The 22,678-nt window shown below is 31.7% G+C and overlaps 2 protein-coding genes across 5 annotated transcripts; both read right to left on the bottom strand.

The window, feature by feature from the left end:
• Positions 1-956: 956 nt before the first annotated feature.
• On the bottom strand, positions 957-14,794 carry LOC117682813 (uncharacterized). Of its 4 annotated transcripts, XM_066081720.1 has the most exons (8): positions 14,627-14,794; positions 14,175-14,319; positions 13,265-13,432; positions 4,566-4,660; positions 4,092-4,327; positions 3,096-3,240; positions 2,566-2,727; positions 957-1,916 (listed from the first exon to the last, which is right to left on the bottom strand). In XM_066081720.1, exons 5-8 carry the CDS (start codon positions 4,269-4,271, stop codon positions 1,651-1,653), a joined length of 753 nt encoding a protein of 250 aa, XP_065937792.1. In that variant the 5' UTR covers positions 4,272-4,327; positions 4,566-4,660; positions 13,265-13,432; positions 14,175-14,319; positions 14,627-14,794; the 3' UTR covers positions 957-1,650. The 4 variants fall into 4 exon arrangements, with proteins under 4 accessions (XP_065937792.1, XP_034307133.2, XP_034307134.2 ...); XM_034451242.2 differs by lacking the exons at positions 13,265-13,432; positions 14,175-14,319; positions 14,627-14,794 and adding exons at positions 5,309-5,441; positions 5,732-5,801; XM_034451243.2 differs by lacking the exons at positions 13,265-13,432; positions 14,175-14,319; positions 14,627-14,794 and adding an exon at positions 5,732-5,809.
• Positions 14,795-18,272: 3,478 nt separating this feature from the next.
• Positions 18,273-22,436, bottom strand: LOC105338076 (uncharacterized). Its single transcript, XM_011443053.4, has 6 exons — positions 22,287-22,436; positions 21,650-21,744; positions 21,279-21,514; positions 20,857-20,998; positions 19,799-19,954; positions 18,273-18,687 (listed from the first exon to the last, which is right to left on the bottom strand). Exons 1-6 carry the CDS (start codon positions 22,304-22,306, stop codon positions 18,422-18,424), a joined length of 915 nt encoding a protein of 304 aa, XP_011441355.3. The 5' UTR covers positions 22,307-22,436; the 3' UTR covers positions 18,273-18,421.
• Between the last annotated feature and the right edge of the window lie 242 nt (positions 22,437-22,678).

Consider the following 22,678-nt stretch of genomic DNA (forward strand, 5'->3'; position numbering starts at 1 on the left):
TCAAGTTCACTGGGAAATATTGAGTCGGCGTAAATATGGAAATAACCATTGTTAGTTGATAATACATCGTCAATGTTGACTTGAAGGCCACAGACAGCGAGCGATTTATTTTTTTCACGTACAAGGTTTTGAATAAATTCTGCTTCAAAAGAATACAAAAATAGGTCTGCTAACAATGGGGCACAATTGGTACCCATGGAAATTCCAACAGATTTTTGGAAGACTTGATTTCCAAATACTACATTGATGTTGTCTTTTAGAAACTCAAGTATCTTTTTAATGTCAACTTCAGAGTACATGTGTGCAATCTGAAAAGTTTTTAACAAAATATTTTTTTTTGATTCCAATGACAAGGTAAGCATTTTTACGACTTCCAAATTTATTTAAGAAACAACTGTCGATGACATCAAAAAGCCTAGATTTTAATTTGTTATGGGGAATGGTTGTATAAAGCGTTAAAAAAACGTACGTTTTGATGTTAATGATTTTGGTCAGATTTCGTGACCTCAAAGTTTCTAATTATTCTTTAGAGTTTTTTAGTATCCACATCTGATTCACACCACATCTGGAGTATATTGTTGTACAGTACTCTTGAAGTTTCTCCTTCACTATTGTAAGAATTCTTATCTAGCTTCTGTAAGAATCCAATCTATCTTCAGTGGTATTATCTCGAATCCGAATGTATAGTGTTTAAGAAAAAAAACCCTTATTTTTAAACAAAAAATTTGTTATCATTTAAAGTTTTATAGTATTGAGCACTAGTATTTGGAATGTTTATTCAAGATTGAATTCAAATCTTATATTTAAAGTTTGATATGTATTTTTAAATTTTCACAAGTTTTAATGTTAGGTTTTGATGATAAAATGCATGACATCCGATCATTTTTTTTTAATTACTTTAACCGCACATTTTATATGTATATTTCTTCTGTACAACAAACAAATTGTAATGCATTCTTTTTGCTATTTATTTTAAGGTTTCATTTATCCAAAAAAGTAGAATACGTTCTAAAAATGAAAAGGAGAAACATCATTCATCTATAATACGTATCAGTAGGTAGAAAAAAGAAGAAAAAATACATGAAATACAAAAACATGTAGCTGACAGTATTTGAATTACGTTTATGATTATAACTTATAATTTTAACACATTATTATAATCATCAATCGTTCTACAATTTCCTTGTAAATTCTATAAAAGGCATAAATGGCACGTAAGTATCTTTAAATAAATTGGCAACGATTAAATGTTGTGTAAGGGCAACATATTTTGACGTTGTTGTCCTCTCTTAAGGTTTTATTTCAACTCCACATATTAAAGACAGAGAATACTTTCAAAGAAAATGCAAATTTCAATATTTTGAACCTTATATTGGAATGGGTTCACCTGGACGGTGGTCGAATCGAAATCTTTTTTACTGGAATATAACCTTCAAGGGTCAAAAAAGGTCATTCATTTATAACATTTCCAAAGAAAGAATAAGCTAGATTTAGGTCAAAATTTTCTATTTTCAAATTTTTATGGAAGATCGGGACTGGATGCATGTATGGTACTCATAAAACGTGGATAAAAAACTCGTTCGAATTTGATAGAGAGAGTCCCTGTTTCTTCTAACTATTACAAAAAGTGTCAATAAACATATTCGGGCATTATTTGCGTTCAGTGTCTTCATTAGTTAGCATTTTGGACGATTCTGAGTTTGTTTCATGAATGTGCGAGGTTGATGACTCCGTAAACGCGTCATAGCTTGGAGGTGCAGAGGCCAACTTGTTTTCAATTGTCTGTGGACTTGCTGTTCCTTGGGGTGAAGGTTGTGATCCCATTGGATAAACAACTGGAGATAAAACACTGGAAGGCGTTGCCATTATGCTTTGTTGTGTTTGTGCGGCTTGGACAGCATATGGGTTTGACGTAGCTGATTTTGGAAAGAAAAATAATATATGATTCTTATATTATTTCTAATTTATTGTGCGGTTATACTTTATATTTGTTATTTGATTTTAGATATATCGTGATGCAAGCACATGGAGAAAAACATTTCGTTATCATTTCTGGGCCAATCGAACTAATACACAGAAAACCTTTGGTCACTATTTACAGTTTCAGCACTCTTTTGCATCGATATTTTTACACATAATGTAAAATGTGAGATTGACTTGATACTTCCTTTTAGATGTTATTTCATGATAAAATAACTTAAAGGTGGTTGTATATTGTATGTTACAGTTTGTCTCTCATGCTCATAAAGTGTTTGCGTTCGGCCTAACTTGCTCCGTTGTTATCTTTTCTTACACTATTCCATGTACAACTGAGAACATATTTTCCAAAATTATTGATTTTCTAAATTTCCTTTTCAATTACTAATTAAAGTTGATTTATGTAACTGATTTGTTAAAAAGACTTGAGTAACCAAAGGTTTTAAGAGACACAAAGCACTTTATCATGTTTCTATTTGTATGTTTGGCTTTCAGTTTCATACACATAAACTGACACATTTCACAAATTGCATGTAAAACTTGTTCACAATGCAAAGTTGTTACCTTAAATGACATTTTTGTACTTACCCGGATATCCCGGTGTCGGGTTGAGTACTCTCCCTTGAGATGGCTTTCGTCTACACACACACCAGCAGTATATAGCAATGCACGTTGTGATGAGGACGAGGCCACCAATGACACCTCCAATTATGGCACCAATGACATATTTTGAAGAACTGGATTCCTTGGCTGTGTCCAAAAAAAACCCATTAAGCTTAAATGTTTTAATTTAAACGACTCAAAACGAAGTTTTCAAACATGGCATCAATGCCCTATGTAAATCAGTCAGAGAGTTTATAATCAATGCATTAACGATTATTTGCGTTTTTATAACGTGTAATCATTGTGAGATTATACGATGAAATGTCATTAAAGATTAAGTTTACTTAAATATTTGGTTCTAAACCTAAAACAAATATTTTTATCATTTCCACTGCTAAACCATAAGTTCAACACCATTTTCCCCTTAAATTTACACTCTGGTTGATATTCTATAAATTGATTTTTAAAAACCCTATCAGGGTACTGAAGTTTTGAAATCAAATAATACTACTAACCAACATATTCTTTCCTCGTTGTGATTTTTAGCTTAAACTTCGCTCCATTCGTATCCCTACCATACCGTTTCTCGAACTCTATGTAGAGATTTTTATTTTTCGGTCCACAATACGGAGCGATTTTGTTTTCAGTGCATGTTATTTTCTAAATCAAAAAGGTATGTATGCGTATAATTATAAAAAAAATTCTCTCTCTCTCTCTCTCTCTCTCTCTCTCTCTCTCTCTCTCTCTTTATATAATTATATAAATCATTATTTTGCTTCATAGCAAAGCAATAGTATTTTAATGTACAGTGCTTGAGATCTTTTTCTATACATTTTTCAAACTTTGGCTACAAATATCATCTTTAAATCATTCTTTGACAGCAAAAGTTTCTTTTGATCTTTTTAATCAATTTTCTATAAAAGTTTTTGTATGCTAAAGCAATGGTTTTGCTAAGAATATGTATAATAATAAATATTTATATTGCAGTAGGTTTTCCGGTATCTTAAGCCATATTCTATCAGAACAAATGGTGTACAAAACACACTTGAAATTAAGAGGAACTGCGCTTTTTTTCGCCCAATATGAAAATTCGCACCAGACGTCCATGCGAGTATGACTGTATGACGACTTTCATATGGCTATAAATGAGTCATTTTTTTGCAAATCAAAAATAAAGCGGTGTACGTTATGTTCAATATAATTTCTAAAGTTTGTTTTGTTTACAAATATTGCATAATATGTTGGTTCACTAAACCTAATCATTTTGGGAAGAAATTAAATGGTTCCCATTTCGAAACATGACCATTATGCATTTGGTTTTTATTAATTAACTTCGAATATTTCTAACATTGACAGCAGACCGAATCTGCTGGTTTAAATAGGCAAAGTCTACAACTTTTTTAGATGATTGGTTTGTATGGAAAATTATTTGATCCATTACATGTAAATGCCAAAAAGAAAATCGGAGCAAACAGCCTTAAATAAACATTACTTAAACAATAAATACCTACGTGTTTAGTGCTTTCAAAAAGGGATGTTTTGATGTTTAATTTGACAGCACATTCACTGTCATTGAAATAAAGAGGAGTCACACAGACGGAGTACTCGTTAAAAAATCCATATCCTGGTCCTCCGAATCTGAAGTAATCGCAAGAGAGGTCAACCGTCTTTCCATTGTACTCAACGTACATTTCCTCATCATAATCCACGTCTTTAGTAGTGAATAAGCAGTCTTCTCCAAATTCATCTGAATTGTATATCTTAATAATTTATATATGAACCTTTTTTTTTTTTACTAAGTTTGGCTTTCTTACGTACTCTTACTATTCAACAAATTAAAAAAAATGCATAACTACATGTATTATATAATATACAAAATGGAAAATGCAATGTAAAATGCAAATTCAAAATAGTTTATGTATATATAGACTGCAATTTATTGGTCAAAAAAGTATACTATGTAAAACCATTTTTCATATACTTACATGTGGTCTCATATCCAAACACAAAACCTACGTGGGAGAAAATCAGAAAACAGCTGGTTATCAATAAGAATGACGGAACAGTCTTCTTCCTGGTCCTGTTTGACAATATAAAAGCTGAATTATATAACATCGTTATATCTGTATACATCTACATCGTAATTAAACCAAACTGTTTGTACAACTTTCAGTGCAAAATAAATAGCTGTAGTAGTTACCCATATCATATTGTTTGTTTTGTGTAGATACCCGGTGCGCGTGGTCATCATGGTAAGGGGGAGGGGGATTATATAAGGTCAATTATCAAATTTTTGAGCAATTCTATCTAGAATTATTTGTATGTATTTTTTACATTATTAAATTTGCTTGCCAGCCAGTGATATATAGTTAGACACAAAATAATACAACCATAAAATATGTGAAATTATACCAAAACACTTAGAAACTTTACATTTGCAACTACATAGTAATCCTTATTTGCATCAGAGTTTACGATTATTAATCAAATCATTATAGATATGTGGAATCAAGGGCACTTGCCATTTAACAATGCGATGGCAATGTATTTACATGACATTATGCTTCGTAAATTTCTAAAATGACTTTTTATGAGATTTATTCGACGACCTAAGTTTGAGTTTTCCGTGTTTAGTTTTGGCATATTTGATCCAAGAGAATCTCTTAATGTGGAAACTTTGTCGATATTGTTTTTAAAGGAAGTAGTGGGCCGAATGAAGAACCCACACCTTAACAAAACAAAATCCGCTAGCATGGTATATCTCTGTTTACACCGATCCAGAATTTAGGTCATCCATGTGTTATATACGCAATTTCTCGGTCAATGTTAGCATCGACGTTTAAGTTGGTATTTTATGTTCTCTAAAAAATATAATAAATTCATTAGGTTTTTTATTGCCTTGTCTTAGTGTGAAATAGAATTAACATTTGGGAAAGCATTTACTATCAAAGGGAACATATTTACAATCTTTGGTAGTACACACGTTTGTATGTTATGGAATGAAAAAAAAATATAGTTGTATGCGATCAATACAAACATTTACGAAGACTCATTTTAATTTAAAGATATAAATAATAGTTTACAGTTTTACGTTAGATCTTAAGTCAATTTAATAAAATTTTGATACAGACATCGGCTTCAGAATACATACCTTCGGCCCATGTTTTTAAATAGTCCTGTTGTGTTTTACGTAAACAATTTACGACCAAAAATATCGGCGGGTGGATCCAAAGGGATAGTATTAGTAATTTTTGTATGATAAGCCTTATGTTATTTATGTGTAGCTTTAGTCAAGTCGCCTTTTATTAACAAGCAATCATTAGTTTAAATAAAGTCAAACATAAAAATTAAAAATTAAGTTAAAATCATTCAATAGATATTATTAGTTTGTTTGTTCATGACCTCATGATGAATGGAGTAGAAAACGAACTATCTAGCATGTTCATCATTGAAAAAAGATAAAGAAAACATTCTATTTGTTGTTTGATTTATTTCAACAGTTATATTTTATTAAAAAAAAGAAGAAAAAAAGAAAGAAAAGAAAATGTGTTCAAATCATAATTTGAATTTTGTGTTAAAAGACACACAACAATCAAAACCATTTTGTTAGCAAGAATAAGAGAAAAAGAGTTCAATCTGAATATTTAGTGACGGAAATAGTTTCAAATGAAAGCTATATATTATAAATTTTAATGTCAAATTTAAGTGAGTTAATTTGCTGAGTACTTGATATCTTTTAAGAAACGTTACATAAGAGACTCCTCATTCATAGCTGTATCAGATCCTTAAAGGGGGGGGGGGGATTGCAAAACCCCGATCTATTATTCTATATCCGGAATAAATGTTTGAGAAATGTCACTAAAGTTAAAAAAAACAATGAATCCATCTCTTTAAATTGTGATTTGAAGGGTACAGAATACATGATATCGAAATTCTTCTATTGTCATGAAGGTTAAGGTAGTTCAAAAGTAAATACAAGTATACAAAAAATAAAAAAAAGTAATCCAGAATAAGTTATAGTACAGTAGATTTTATCCATTTCTCCACCAATCGGCCGCTATTCCTAGCTGTAACTAAGTCGTTCATGTTTTTTTAGATGTCTTAAATTTTATAAGTGATCGGAAGTCCAAATGCAAAATACATGCAGAACAAAATTTACACTTTTAAAAATCCGCATAAGAAGATCACATTTTAACCAATTGTTACTTAAACATTTACAGTTACTTTTGCGATGTATATAGCATTACTCTCAATTCAGACATCGGTCATTTCAAACAGCATGATTTGCGTAAGACGCCATCATTTGTTGACACTGCTGAATTCAGAATTTCCTGATATTCCCGAAACTATACAGAGCTACTGTATCCCACTGTACCCCACTGTACAGAGTCATAGTACGCCACTGTACTTCACTTGACAGCACTTTACCTACCCTCTGACCAGCACTGTACCCCACAGTACGGATAATGACCAGCACTGTACCCCATTGCATGCCACTGTATGGGTACTGACCAGCACTGTACTCCACTGTGTGCCACTGTACGGGTACTGACCAGCACTGTACTCCACTGTCTGCAACTTTACGGGTACTGACCAGCCCTGTACTCCACTGTATGCCACTGTATGGGTACTGACCAGCACTGTACCCCACTGTATGCCACTGTATGGGTACTGACCAGCACTGTACTCCACTGTGTGCCACTGTATGGGTACTGACCAGCACTGTACCCCACTGTATGCCACTGTATGGGTACTGACCAACACTGTACTCCACTGTATGCCACTTTACGGGTACTGACCAGCACTGTACTCCATTGTATGCCACTGTACGGGAATTGATCAGCACTGTACTCCACTGCGTGCCACTTTATGGGTACTGACCAGCACTGTACTCCACTGTGTGCCACTGTATGGGTACTGACCAGCACTGTACCCAGAATTTCAGAATTTCCTGATATTCCCGAAACTATACAGAGCTACTGTATCCCACTGTACCCCACTGTACAGAGACATAGTACGCCACTGTACTTCACTTGACAGCACTTTACCTACCCTCTGACCAGCACTGTACCCCACAGTACGGATAATGACCAGCACTGTACCCCATTGCATGCCACTGTATGGGTACTGACCAGCACTGTACTCCACTGTGTGCCACTGTACGGGTACTGACCAGCACTGTACTCCACTGTATGCCACTGTGCGGGAATTGACCAGCACTGTACTCCACTGTATGCCACTGTATGGGTACTGACCAGCACTGTACTCCACTGTGTGCCACTGTATGGGTACTGACCAGCACTGTTCCCCACTGTGTGCCACTGTATGGGTACTGACCAGCACTGTACTCCACTGTGTGCCACTGTATGGGTACTGACCAGCACTGTACTCCACTGTGTGCCACTGTATGGGTACTGACCAGCACTGTACTCCACTGTGTCCCACTGTACGGGTACTGACCAGCACTGTACTCCACTGTGTGCCACTGTATGGGTACTTACCAGCACTGTACTCCACTGTGTGCCACTGTATGGGTACTGACCAGCACTGTACTCCACTGTATGCCACTGTATGGGTACTGACCAGCACTGTACTCCACTGTGTGCCACTGTATGGGTACTGACCAGCACTGTACTCCACTGTCTGCAACTTTACGGGTACTGACCAGCACTGTACTCCACTGTATGCCACTGTATGGGTACTGACCAGCACTGTTCCCCACTGTATGCCACTGTATGGGTCCTGACCAGCACTGTACTCCACTGTATGCCACTGTATGGGTACTGACCAGCACTGTACTCCACTGTATGCCACTTTACGGGTACTTACCAGCACTGTACCCCACAGTATTCCACTTTACGGGTACTGACCAGCACTGTACTCCACTGTATGCCACTGTACGGGCAGTGACCAGCACTGTTCCCTACTGCACAACAGTGTACATGATACACTGTACCGTACTGTATGGTACTGCCCCAATTGCACTTTTTCGTTACGATGTTTAAAAACTGAACTTATAATTTTTTTCGTTTGAAAATGCATACAACATGTATTTGAGATTTACTTGCATGAATTTGATTGATTTTTTTCTTATTGCTTAAAGAAGAGATCTCTTTCTATAAATTTATCATTACATGCGCGCTGCTTGGATTCAGAATTTTTTTTTCAGGGGAGGGGATCTGAAGTTTAGATGTATCCATGTTTTCTGAGGGTGTGGGGAGTTGGGTATGTGGACCTATTTTTTTATATTTGTAGTTTGTAAATGATAGGAAATTTAAATTCTACCTACCCCTTTGTATAACGTCTTAGAGTGGAACTAGCATAAATGTTTAAGTGAAGATATTTAGATATTTACATATTGTAGAATGAAATCAGCATAATTCTTTTTTAATACATATACATATTTGGTTGGAGTTTTGATTCAACAATAAAAAAATATTTTTATGATATTGATTATTAGAAATAAAGAATAAAGCTAACCGGTTATGACATCAAACTGGGTTTTTTTCAAAGATTTACTCACGGGGAGATTAGTCAAGCAGTATAATTCTGTGTATAGTATACATACTTTTAGTAGATCCAAAGGTGTGAATATCGAAATGATCAACCAAGTAAATTGTCAGTCTGACACCTTGTTAAGATATCATACAATGTCTCAAAAGAGGGTATTATCGATAAGAATATTTCATGAACATGAAATGTATGAATTAACAATAATATTATTGATAAACAGAACTATTTTATATTCATCAGTTTAGATATTGTTTATATTTTTATTAAATTATCAAAATCATGGCGGGTATCGAATATTTTATTAATTCATCGCCCCCTCCCTCCCTATCTCTTACCACTCGTGGAAATCAATACAGGTATGTGTATATAAAAATATTAAAGTGCATGTTGTTTAACTAAATGACCTTAAAGTTTTTATATTTCTCTTTTTATTGTATACAGATACCTCCTCTTGCTGGGCTTATTTTCATGATCTGATGACATTTTTTAAATGTGTTAAAAAGTAAAAAAATCGCTTTATTCGATTTGACCTTCAAAGTAACTACCTTCTTTCTCAACGTAAAGGATGATAAAAATAAATGTAGTAATCTGCAGGTATGTAGACATCTGTTTAGATATGAAAGGACTATGTGCGGTATGGTCAAATATCTGTCCCCGATTTCAACCAATTTTTAAATAGTATCGTATAAAAATCAAATCTTCATAAATCATTGTATAGAGGATGCCTATAACTTTTATTTGATTTTAGCCATCATTGCTCACTCGCTGTTTATCTATGACGTCACCTAAATGACCTAATTCCCGCAATTTTGCAAAAAAAAAATGAAGATATTCTCATTTTTGCTCTTTATTTTGCATTCGGAAGTATAGAGCGCAGGTCTGCTCAAGTGCGATTTTGACATATGTTTTTCTTCAGATAGTTATACATATTATACAAAAAATGATACTTGAGCAAGCCTGCGCTCGATGTTTCCCCGTCAAAAAACCATCGGAAAACACCCATATTTTGCTACAAAACATCAATTTATCAAAATAATGCAATCTTCATGACGTCATCACTACATTATGACGTCAATGTGGTGATAACCTTTTACACCTTTATTTCCAATATGATTTTAACTATCCTTAACCTTATTTTTAAAGCTCTTTCTAAAACTTTGATTTGGGGGGCAAAAAATGCGTAAAACCGCACATAGTCCTTTCTATTCTTAAATGAAATGATAGAATTTCGCAATGTCTATCAGTTATACTACTAAAGTGGAATTGATATTAAACTAATATAATAATTTTCGTAAATTTTGATAATATTTTAAATTTTTTTTATGCATCCAATATTAAAATATTTCGGAATTTTTCATATTATAAAGACATTGCATTCAGATATAAATTGAATGAAAATCTAATATATCCACCATCGACTAAGAAAGAAAATCCGATTTTAATGATTTTTTTCACAAAAATATATCTATAGAATAAACGCTTAAAAAGTTAATAAAAATGTAAATGAATAGGTAAATCATATTTTAAAAACATATTCTTAAATCCAGGTATACCTTATCATTAGTTCACATTAGTTTAAGGATATGTGAACCTGACATGAAACTAATTGAATAGTTAAAAAATTGTTTAAACAGACTCTAATCGATTTGTTTTTGTCAAAAAAGACATTTTAAGCATATGTTCGTGAGTTCGTTTCCATGGCAACGACCTTCAAACTTACCCATGTTAAAAGAAATTAGAACGAGAAAAAAAAAACTTAAATGCAAATTAAAAATGTCATAAAAGACATATTTACAATTATCTAGAAACATTTTCTCACCAAAATATTAAAAAGGTTAATAAAATACTCTATTTATCTGAGAATGGATTATAAGAATTCCTTTTATTTAATCCGCTATTTTAGTTTGAATTTCTTCTGACCACTAAAAAAGTGACATTTTTTGACGTGACCAGAGCTAGAAAAATTGCAAAAAATACTATTTCCTATAATTACACTATTATTTTTTTAATGTAATTTTGAAGAAATGATAAATAGCAAAAAAATTAGTAATCAATAATTGGCATGTTGGTGAATTAGAAAAAAAAATAATAACGTCTGAATTTCCTCTGACCTCTATTGAAATAGATGCTACAAACCCTACATGCTGTTAAAAAAAGACGTATAATTCAGTTTTAAATGGCAATTTCTTTCAACTAGTTATACTGTGAACCTGCATAAGTTATTGTAGAACAAAATTAATGGAGTTGTGTTGTAAATACTACAACTAATTGAATTAAAAAGGCTGAAAATCCGAATTTCCTCTGATCTGACTTTTACAAAAAATCACTCTGCGCGCTTCATGAAAGTCAACACTGCCATAAATGGTTGTATTTTTAAAAACTAATCATATAAAGAGAAAATTATTCTTTAATTTAACCATTTTTTCACTTCCTAAAGAGTTTATTTTAATGGTAATTAACAGAGTGTCATAGTTGTGCATTTGATATAATCAAGAAACTCTAGTCTCTGTACACAAAAAAGAAAAACATGCATGAAAACTTTAATACACACAATCTTTATTAAGCCTTTGTTGAAAGATTTAAAATACAATCAAACCAAATAAATCACAGGTTTTATAAAAAATCATATACTGATTGTAATTAATTTGAATTTCCTCTATCAATCTTTTAAAGTTTTGTCTGATTTGCAAGGTATTGCATTAAAATGGGTGTCGGAAAATAGGAGAATCTTTCAAATGATTACAGGTATAAAATGAAATTTGATACTTAATCATGATAATTCTTTAAATCATATTATCTGATTGGACTAAAAAACACTGCAGATTCTGAAATGATTTATGATTTGTCCTTATGTATATACATGATTGTATGCAATCCTATAATTCCTTTGAACTTTGAACCCTTCCTTGGTCCCCATATTGGTCTTAATGCTATTTATAATGTATGATTTAGACTTTATCAGAATGATTATGCAGGGTAATATATTACAATGGTTCAGCCTCAATTTGAACTAAAATATAGAAAATGTGGAAGGCCACACCAATTAAATTTCTTTTTCATCGGATCCTGCATGCTCGTGTTTAAATAAAACTTTACAAATCATATCATTATGGACCGCCTAAAAATTTCGGCTACAAAAAATAATAATCTTATTATTTTATCGCTAGCCCGCTTGTACCCTTTTCCACTTAATGTCCGACAAGCAAGATATTATATTGGTGTGGCCTAACTAGGATGTGTATATTTTTGTTCATGCAAAAATGATAAAAATATAGATAAGGATAAGTTATAACAAAAATATTCTTATTCACAAAAATCATTTCAAAAAATATTTGAAATAAAAATTTTACTCAACCATACATTCATAACTCATTCAAAAACTCTGTAATGTAAGAGGACTGATATTTTCTGTGAGGCTTGTTGTATATAAGTGTCATAATGATGATCTCAACTTGATCTACATCAGTAACCTCATAAAATAAAACAGACTTCAGACAGATAAATGGATGGATAGACAGACACTAATAGACGGAAATGATTATTTGATATACTATGCAATCATCAAATTAAACATAATTATAAACATAAGACATATATTTTAAAAAACCAGTTTCTCCACATGAACAGTATATAGCCATTACAAACTTCATTACTGCACTTGGTCAGTATAAACACCTTTTGATATCTATCAATTTTATTTCTTATAGCATATGCATTATCATAATATATATTCTTTTACAATACTAATTCTTAATTGTATGCATTATATGTCCAAATTATTCATGACTTTTGGAGTTTCAGAAATGGTTTTCAAATCCAAGTAAATGTAATAAATCATAAATGGTAGATTATCACTGGTTTGGTCCAGTTTCATATTTCAGGATATGTTGTGCAGCTTATCAATTGTCTTAATATGATATCATAAATGTTGAAATAAATATTGTCATCCCTAAATTACCAAATAAATGATCCAGGGCATCAATCGGGAAAGGCTTTATCAGGATGAACATAACAGAGACAATATATGTAAATATATGTACATATGATTACATCAATGTCCTTGATGTCTTCTGTTTTGCATATTTTTGGCTGACAGTTATACACGGAACTTGACAAATTGAAGCAAATGCATGCAACATTTGAAATTTTCGTGTAGCATTTTAATACTTACTCGGATATCCGTGTGTTGTATAAAGTACTCTCCCCTGAGACGGTTCCCGTCTACTTACACACCAGCATACTATAACACTGCCAACTGCGATAAGAAAGACGCCGCCAATGACTCCTCCAATGATGGCACCAGCAACAGATGCATCAGCAGATAAATCGGTTCTGTTGTCTGTGTCGAAAAATGTCAAAAATAGATATAGGAATTAACGTGATTGAAAATGAAGGCATTAAACATGGCATTAAGATAAATCTTCCCTTAATTTTTAATTTTCTTTATCTCAGTAATGTGAATATTTCTTTTAAGTTATTCCAAAATTATATTTTCATATTATATTATACGTCTCTTTTTTCTTTTTATATACATAATTTTGATTAAAAATATACACGTTTACTTAATCACAAAGCATTCCTTTGTGATTTGTATGCAAGGTATAGAAAATATATTTTATCTAAAAAATAGTCTGGTTATGTACCTAAAATATTTGTGTATAAACAGGTTTAAATGCAAATAAGGAAGATTTAATTCATCTGGAATAATTACCTAAACTAAGGAACTTCACGTGAGTCCTTAACGCAATAAGTAACTTTAGTCAGAAACACTTGAGCAACTACACGAGTAACAGTTCATGTATTTGACTGTATATGTGGGGTAACACCCTTAACAATTTTAGGTCACATTGAAAGACTGATAAATTGTAGGGTGCAAAAACAGACAACAAGGGGTCAAAAAAAAGTTAATTTGAACATTTGTTTCAAAAACTTAAGCAAAATAAATATTCTTTTTTTAACCACCCCTAAATTGTATTTTCAATTTTTTTTCTAAAATCTACAATATGGTAGATAATTAACTTATTGATTCTTTAAACCACCTAACTAAAATAATGGTTATTAAAACAAACAATATTACTAACAATCATATTCTTTCTTCGCTGTGATCTTTAGCTTAAACTTTGTTTTACTTGTTTCTCTGCCGTTCCGGTTCTTGAATTCAATGAAGATAATTTCGTTTTGCGCTCCACAATACTTGGCGCTTTTATTTTCAGTGCATGAAATTTTCTAAGATAAAAAAAATATGGGCATTTTATTATGAAATACATATAAAAAAAAAAAATGATTAACTCTCAAATTGATACATACCTGCCCATATTGAAGGATAAATATCTTTTTCTCAATTCATATCATGCATGATTTTGGTCTGTGACAAAGCTTTATCATATATTTGAAATAGTTTACGTTATCTGAGACAATAAGACGGTAAATTTATCTAATAGAATATCAATAATTGATACCAAAACTTCAAATATATATTTAAGTTACGTTACAACTATCACTTGAACATACATTTAATAAAATAAACACTTACGTGTTTAGTGACTCCGATAATGGATGTTTTGAAGTTTAATTCGACTGCACAGTTACTGTCGTTGAAATGAAGAGGAGTCACACAGACTGAGTACTCGTCGAAGACGTCATCTCCACTTCCTCTGAATGCATAGTTGTCGCAAATGAAACTAACTGGTTTTCCATTGTACTCAACGTACATTTAATCATCGTTATCAATATCGTTAAGGAATGATAAGCAGTAGTCTCCAAATTCATTTGAAGTAATAATAATTGCTCAATGTAAAGCCTGGTATCTATTATAATAGAGCAACTTCATTATGTTTCTCTATTTTTGCTTTTTTTCTCTCTGACTTACCAACATTTTTTTAAATGCAACAATATTACAAAAAATACATGTACATACAAACTACCTCATATCGATAAAAACATGTGATATATATTGTTCAAGATACTTACATGTGGTGTCATATCCGAAGACTAAATTTACGTGAACGATAATTAGCAAAAAATTGCTTGTCAATAAAAATGAAAAAACAGTTTACTTTTTGGCTTTCTAGAAGAAAATTTTACATGAATTACAATACACAGTTCTAACTGTATATAAAAAATCGTAACAAAATCTAAACTGTCGTGAAACGTTCAACAAACAAAAAACTATTCCTTTTTTTACACCGTTCCAAAATATAGGTCATCCATAAATTATTTCTGATATTTGAATTGATTTCAGAATCCCTCGCTCAAAGTAAACAAGGACGTTTGAATCGATATTTCGAGTTCTGCTCTAACCATTTGGATGATACTTTACAGGACGAATAAGCACATATTTAAACAATTTAAGGTTTTCCGTTACATCTGTAGCCATTATCATAATAACACAACTTAGATAAGACAGATGCTTCCGAATAGATACCTTCTACCCATTTCCTCATTCACATGTGCTGACGTAAAACCTTTGTATGGTTCCAACGCACCGATGGATCTAAGGAGATGGCATTGTTAATGTTCGTGTAAGCTATGTTATGTATATCTTTAGATAAGTGAGCCTACAGAACGTACATTTCCTACAAGCCTACATTAGTTTGAATGGAATCAAACATTTTATAAATTAATAAATTGAAGTAGCATCATTTAATACATATTTCTTGGTTTGTCTTTTCTCGACCTTATGATGAATGGAGTATAAACCGAACGTAATTATTTACCTTCACAAATGAAAATATAAATATTTCTTTTGTGTACATTTTTTTATAGATTTTTAATTATATAAAAAAAATAATAGTATTTTTAAAAATATGTGCAACTTTTTCGTTTTGGTTAAAAGGCACCTCACATTAAAAAATTGTTTAATTAGTAATAACAACAAAAAATAAGCAAGAAATACAAGTACTTGGCAATACATGTATATATCATCAGTTTATTATTATAACAAATGGTAATGCATACATGTATTACTAATTTTATGTATTTTTTGCTTATTTTTACCGTTGCTTTTCTATAATCTGTAAAAGTGCATCAATGCCATATAACATTATTTGCTCGACATGTATTTTTTGTTTACGTGGCACCTATCTCGAGTAACGCAGAGTGAATGATTTTTGTGCTCAAACAAAGCGTGCTTAGACTAAGTTATAGTTCCGGTTGATTGCATTTACATATAGTTTAATATGCTTTTCCCATATCTAACTCTAATTCAAAGAGCATTTAAAAAAGAAGATCCCACTTTAAAAAAAGAATGTATTTATCATTCTAGAAATAAAAAAAAAATCTGGACTGAAATAGAGATGACTTTAACATCAAACACAGATTGTTTAAATTAAAATTATTTTTAATGAAAATGTGACGCTGATGTGCCTTTATAGATATAAGTTCTAAGTATAGATTAGATTTTTCTTGTTCTTAAAATAAGACCCATGCCGACTGGTATCTAATTTTGAGGCAAGGTTACAACATAAATATGCAAGATTCAAACTTTGTCTTTACAAATGGCTGTAAAGATGGCTATAGGCAGGCAAATCGCCAATGTTACTATAAATAGCACAAGTAAACAAAAAACCAAACAGCGTCAAGGTAAAGCTTCCGCTATACCAAATAGTTACACAAAGAGCCACGTTTTGTCAAAAGTGTTGGCATTTTGTTTCTTTTTTTTTAAATTTCGAATGAATTGTCTATCTTTTTGAGTTTTCTTATTAAGAACGTGTTTTTAAAACATTACTATGTATTTTGGACACATACAATGCGCATGAATTTTCATGAACTACTTTGCTGCGCGATGAAGATATATAATGCTTGTTGCAAAATTCAAGGCAGCAACTGTTGAACTTTTTAACTTCTACCAGACAGACATACCGTATTTTTTGTTTATAGCCGCTTACAAAATTTGGTCGCTCTCTGATGCTTTGCCGACATTAAAAGCATGAGAGAGAGAGAGAGAGAGAGAGAGAGAGAGAGAGAGAGAGAGAGAGATTTTCAGTCTTTACTTCACAATATGCATAAAGACACACCAAAAGAGCCCGGCTTTCAGTACTTCAGTACTTTGATTCATTATTATCAGTGGATTTGTTTTCACTCTCAGTAAATGTCATCCTTAATGACACATACAAAGTATGCGTATACAAGGTTATCTTATTTTTTTATTCATTATTCATCCTGTTTATGGAAGTACATATATGACAAAGAGCGAGAAGAAAGGTCTAATTTTAATTTAATTAAATTTTCGACAAGATAATACAGAAATTATGCAAAAATATTTATTGAAGGCTTGAAATATCAAAACATGCTATAGCTTTCATCCAAAGTTAAAATATTGTGATCATTAAATACGTAATAAAAACGATCTTGATATTATGCTCGTTTGATTACAAATACAAACTTAACGTTTGATATCTTTTATAAGTTTTAATAGTTTAAAGTTATCTTACAAAAGAAACATGTATGGGATTAGTTAATAGTTGAGTTGATCAGAAAGTCCGCATCATCCATAACAGATTATTGTGGTAGTAAAATAGCGAAAAATACAAAATACAATTGGAAATACTGTAATTTTATCATTAAGATATTGAAATTAAACTCCATTTGGTCACTTTCAAAAATAAAAAAAAGCATTAATGGCACAAAGGTTTCTTAAAATTAACAATTATAAAATCATGGCAAGATTTTGCAATTGTTGTTTTCCTATTTGAAAGTTTTATATTCCTATATTAATGAAAGAGAACTCTTTGAAAGGAAAACCAACTATCACAATTTTGAACTTGGAGTTCCGATGACTCAATGGCTTTTTAGTAGAACGCATTGCCTTTCTGTTGAAATTTAACACCATAAGGTCATGTTTTTCTTTTCATAAACTTTTTAAGGAGAGAAAATGCGAAATTAATGTTTGAAACTCGAAAAGAATTTTGTACGAGATGTTTAATCATTACATGACTTATAAAAAGAAGAAGACATTATATTTAAATTGTACAATTGTTATTCACGTCTGTTAAAGTTTGATACTATATGTTAGCATAAAACACCAAATAGTAGCTATTCTCCTATTTTTTCTAGCTGTTATGACAAATTTGCAAGATTTTATTTATACATGTTTTCTATGAAGAGTCTTTAATAACAGAAATATAATCATTAAATATGCAGAACACTGGGCAATTTTTGAAATCAGCCATAAAATCTATACACAATATGATCAATATTTTCTTAAAACTTAAAGTTTTACTTGTTTTTGCAAACAAAAAAAGAGTTATTATAGAAATATGTGTCCTAATTCCTAGTCATGCCTTTTTTTTCAAACAAACAAAAAAGTCGACAGGCATATATTTGAAAATCATTTGCATACGACTTCATCATTAGTGGGCGGTCTGGACGAGTCTTGAATTGTATCATAAACGTGTGAGGTTGATGTCTCCGTTACCGCGTCATAGTTTGGTGGTGGATCGGACAGATTGTTTCCATGTGTCTGAGGATTTGTAGGTCCCCCTGGTTCTGGATATGATGCCATTGGATAAACCCCTGGAGAGGAAATACTGGAGGGAGTTGTCATCGTGTTTTGTTGTGTTTGAGCATCATAGACCACATACGGGTTTCCTGTACCTAATGGAAAATAATGAAACATAAAACATTATCATGAATATTTCTTACTTCTAATTTATTTTTTAAGGACATCTTACGTTCGTTATTTCATTTCCAAATTCAAAATTTTACATCATGATGAAAAGCATGAAAAGCAATTTACATTTAATTTTATTAAGGTAATCAAACCAATGCACACTCAGTATATGATCCCTAGTTTCAGTTTTAACTTTTTTACTTTTGCATAGACATTCTAAAAGACTTATAATTTCCGTAAAATGTGATCATGTTGTTTTAATCACGAGACCCAAGTCCCATATAAAATATTTTAATGCAATTTTTAAGAAATGTTTTTGCTTCTCCCGTCCAACAAAAAAAGTTTACTCTCATATATATCATTCAACGGAAATTGGAGTTTGCAAAAATGTGATTGTCTAGATTTTAAGATCAATTCAAGCTGATTCATGTAAATCTATTTCATAACCCTCAGGTACATGTTTTAGAGGCTAAATACAATTTGTTGACTTAAAAAAATCGGAAACTTAAGTAAAATTAGCTAGACGAGCATTGCAGAGATGACACCTTTTTTTATTATTAATAAGTCTGAATGTTTGTGATTATCTTATGTTTTTATTTACCTCATTAAGAAAAATAGTTCTTTATAAGATTTAGGAATATGTTCCAAGTTTAAATGCAAAAATTTTTTGAATTTTTCCAAAATAACGTTATTAAAATTTTATGGCATATCTACAGATTTTTTTGAAGACCATCTAAACCCCTTCTAACAGAGTCAAATGGTGTAATGTATATGGAGGTAAATAAAATGTCGATTAATTTGGAATAGGCAATAACAAACTATTCTAGATTATAATTTTTGCTATGAATATTTACATAAATATTAATTATTCAATATCATGTGCATTTCTGATGATTATTTTCACAGTATACGTACGACAAGTATAAGTTGACACATTTCAAAAATTTCCTGCAGCACCTTTTAAAAATGCAACTAGTCCTTGTGTAATTCACATGTTAGAAACATCAATAACGAACTCGCAGATAGGGTAAAGAGCAGATTTGATATTTTATTATGACCTTAAGCTTGTAATGTTTATATTATTTAAAAACTTACCCGGATATCCCTGTGCAGGATTGAATACTGTACCCTGTGATGGTTTCCGTCTACACACACACCAGCAAAATATAGCAATGCACACTGTGATGAGAACGAGGCCGCCAATGATGCCCCCAACTATGGCACCAATCAGATATGCATGAGATTCATCATCTGTGTCAAAAATCTGTGTCAGTAAATTTTGTAATTTGCTATTTTGTATATATATATAATTTGTAAAAATGATATAATCAAACATTGCATTAATGAGTTTCTATTTAATATCAGCCACAAAGTATATAATATCCTTGCAGGGATTATGTTGTTTTTATGGCCACCAAATATTTCATGTTTCAATGTAATAATTCAAAAATCACAACAAAACTTCTTCTCTGATTTAAATTAAATATTCCTCACCAAAAACAAATACAGACAATAAGATCGAGGTCCCCGGCCCTTTAGTACTTGTAGCCAAGAAATCATACTACAAAATGAGTTAAAACTTTTTCACCCTTAAAATAAGCTTCCATGTCAATTTATTGAACAACAGTATTAGAAAATGTCCTTTTGCTGTGTTTTGATTGGTTTACAGTGCTTACATAAAATTGGACATTGACCCCATGATACACTTTTTCTGTTATTGTCCTCTTTCTCGCCCAATGACAAATCAAATACATTTTTCACGGGGAATGGGAGAGGGGGCGGCGATCGAGAGTAATTATGTTTTGTAAATTTGTAAAGTTTTGACATCACTTGGTGTTTTAATTAAGGGCAGATTTATTTCTATGAAACACCAATTCAAAGTTTAATCGTTTTCCTTTTACTTTGTATTCAATTAAACAGGTTCAGGTGAGTTAAAAAGATTATCTGACAAAAAAAAGGAGAAACAGACAAATTGTCAGATTGACTAACAGACGACATGAGTCTAGAAAGAAAAAGTTAAACAGAACATTTGGTTCTAAACCTAAAACAAGGAATTCTTTTATTTTATTTTCTTGTTTTCCCTCTCAGTTAAATTGATATTTTAAAGAACTTTATTCGGATAGTGAAATCATAAAAAGAATAATTATACTTACAATCATATTCTTTCTTTGTTGTGATCTTTAGCTTAAAATTTGCATTTCTTGTAGATTTCCCAAAGCGTTTTTTGAACACTATGTAAAGAGTTTCATCTTGTGGTCCACAGTAATTGGCACTGTTATCAGTGCATGTTATTTTCTAAATTACAAGACTTAGGTGCATATAAATATGAAATAGTCTCTCTCTCTCTCTCTCTCTCTCTCTCTCTCTCTCTCTCTCTCTCTCTCTCTCTCTCTCTCTTATTTATGCATTTAGGTCGTGACAAAGCTCTACTACGTGTATTAATTAAAGGCACTATCGTCAATATTATTGTAAATTCTATCATAAAAAATATCTTTAATTGATGCGTAATATAAAATATATCTATTAATTGATGCTAAATATATCAATTGAGTTTATAAGATATGTTTTTACATACGTGTTTAGTGACTCCATTAAAAGATGTTTTGATGTCTATTTCGACTGCACAATCATCGTCATTGAAATAAAGAGGAGTCACACACACTGAATACTCGTCTAAAATGTCATTTCCTCTTCCACGGAATTTCAAGTCATCGCAATAAGATTCAACATCTTTTCCTTTGTATTCAATGTATATTTCATTCCCCTCATCTACATCTTTAGTAAATATGGGACAGTCCGCTCCAAATTCATCTAAGTTGAGAAGAATTACTTTATGTTAAAACTGACAACTAGCGCAGATAGCTCTCTTTTTATTTCATCTTTGGATAAACACAAAGTGGTACCTGTACAATTCTTTACATTGTCATTCATCAGAAAAATACTTACATGTGGTCTCATATCCAGATGCTAAAGCTATGTGCGAGAAAATCAGCAAAACGCTGGTTAACGATAAAGATAATAAAACAGACATCTTACCGGCTCTGTGGGGGAAAAAATAACAAAATTAAAACGTAGTACACATATACTACATGATACCGTTATCTGATGGAATAGAAATATTATAATAGAAGATAAACAGAACGGTTGTAAAAGTTTCAACACGCAGAAAAATTTCTTTTATTTACACCATCCTTATATTTAGGTCATTTATCTGTACAGTATATAGGGTCCACAGCGCTTTCAACCATGATAACGATTTCGAAATTCCTGAGTGAATGTAAATATCGAGGATAATGAATAATAATTTGGGTTCCCTTCTCACGTATACATGGTTTTTCTTAATATCATGGTTTAATATATAAAATTAGCAAAGAGGAAATATTAACCAGAATGTCAATAAATAACAGTGTAGGTTTGATCAATATAAACATGTCCGCGATTAAAAAATGTTGTTTCCATTGAACTTGAAGAAACTGTACTTGACGAATAAGCATATACTTTAATGGTATAATGTTTACTGCTTTATATGTAGTCATTACAGCAAAATCTAGATACAGACGTATTCTTTGAAATAAATACATACCTTCTATCCAGGTTATCCATTACCTGTAGCGTCAGAGACCTTCCGTCGATTCTAGAGCACCCGAGCGGGTGGATCAAGGGGGAGTGTTCCAAAAGATGTTGTTAAGCATTTGTCTAATTAGTATTTTCTTCATCTTAACAAATGTTTTTAACAAGCCCAGAATGGCTAAAATGAAGTAAAATGCGTACTAAATGAATATGTATGAATCATGGATCATACAAAAATGTCGGAAACGTGTTTGACTCTTAAGACTTTAGTTATTGTAGGATAATCGTTGTTTAAATATCCGCTCACTGATGCGGAGATCACTAGCTCACTGCATGTACGAAAAAATCTCAACTGGGGTCAGGGGCGGAGATTCCTTAACCTACTCATTAAAGAATTTTTTTAAA

Source organism: Magallana gigas, chromosome 4 (assembly GCF_963853765.1).
Source record: "Magallana gigas chromosome 4, xbMagGiga1.1, whole genome shotgun sequence".
In the NCBI taxonomy this organism is placed as follows: Eukaryota; Metazoa; Mollusca; class Bivalvia; order Ostreida; family Ostreidae; genus Magallana; species Magallana gigas.

Excerpts from the sequence above, each read along its gene's own strand:
- LOC117682813 (XM_034451242.2), bottom strand. The coding sequence starts at position 5,334 with ATGCTAGCGGATTTTGTTTTGTTAAG. Across the intron at positions 2,728-3,095 it reads AACGAGGAAAGAATATGTTG|CCAAGGAATCCAGTTCTTCA; the intron begins GTTAGTAGTATT and ends TTTTGGACACAG. Across the intron at positions 1,917-2,565 it reads CCCGACACCGGGATATCCGG|CTACGTCAAACCCATATGCT; the intron begins GTAAGTACAAAA and ends TTCCAAAATCAG.
- LOC105338076 (XM_011443053.4), bottom strand. The coding sequence starts at position 22,306 with ATGGATAACCTGGATAGAAG. Across the intron at positions 21,515-21,649 it reads ATCTGGATATGAGACCACAT|ATGAATTTGGAGCGGACTGT; the intron begins GTAAGTATTTTT and ends TTCTCAACTTAG. Across the intron at positions 18,688-19,798 it reads TCCTGCACAGGGATATCCGG|GTACAGGAAACCCGTATGTG; the intron begins GTAAGTTTTTAA and ends ATTTTCCATTAG.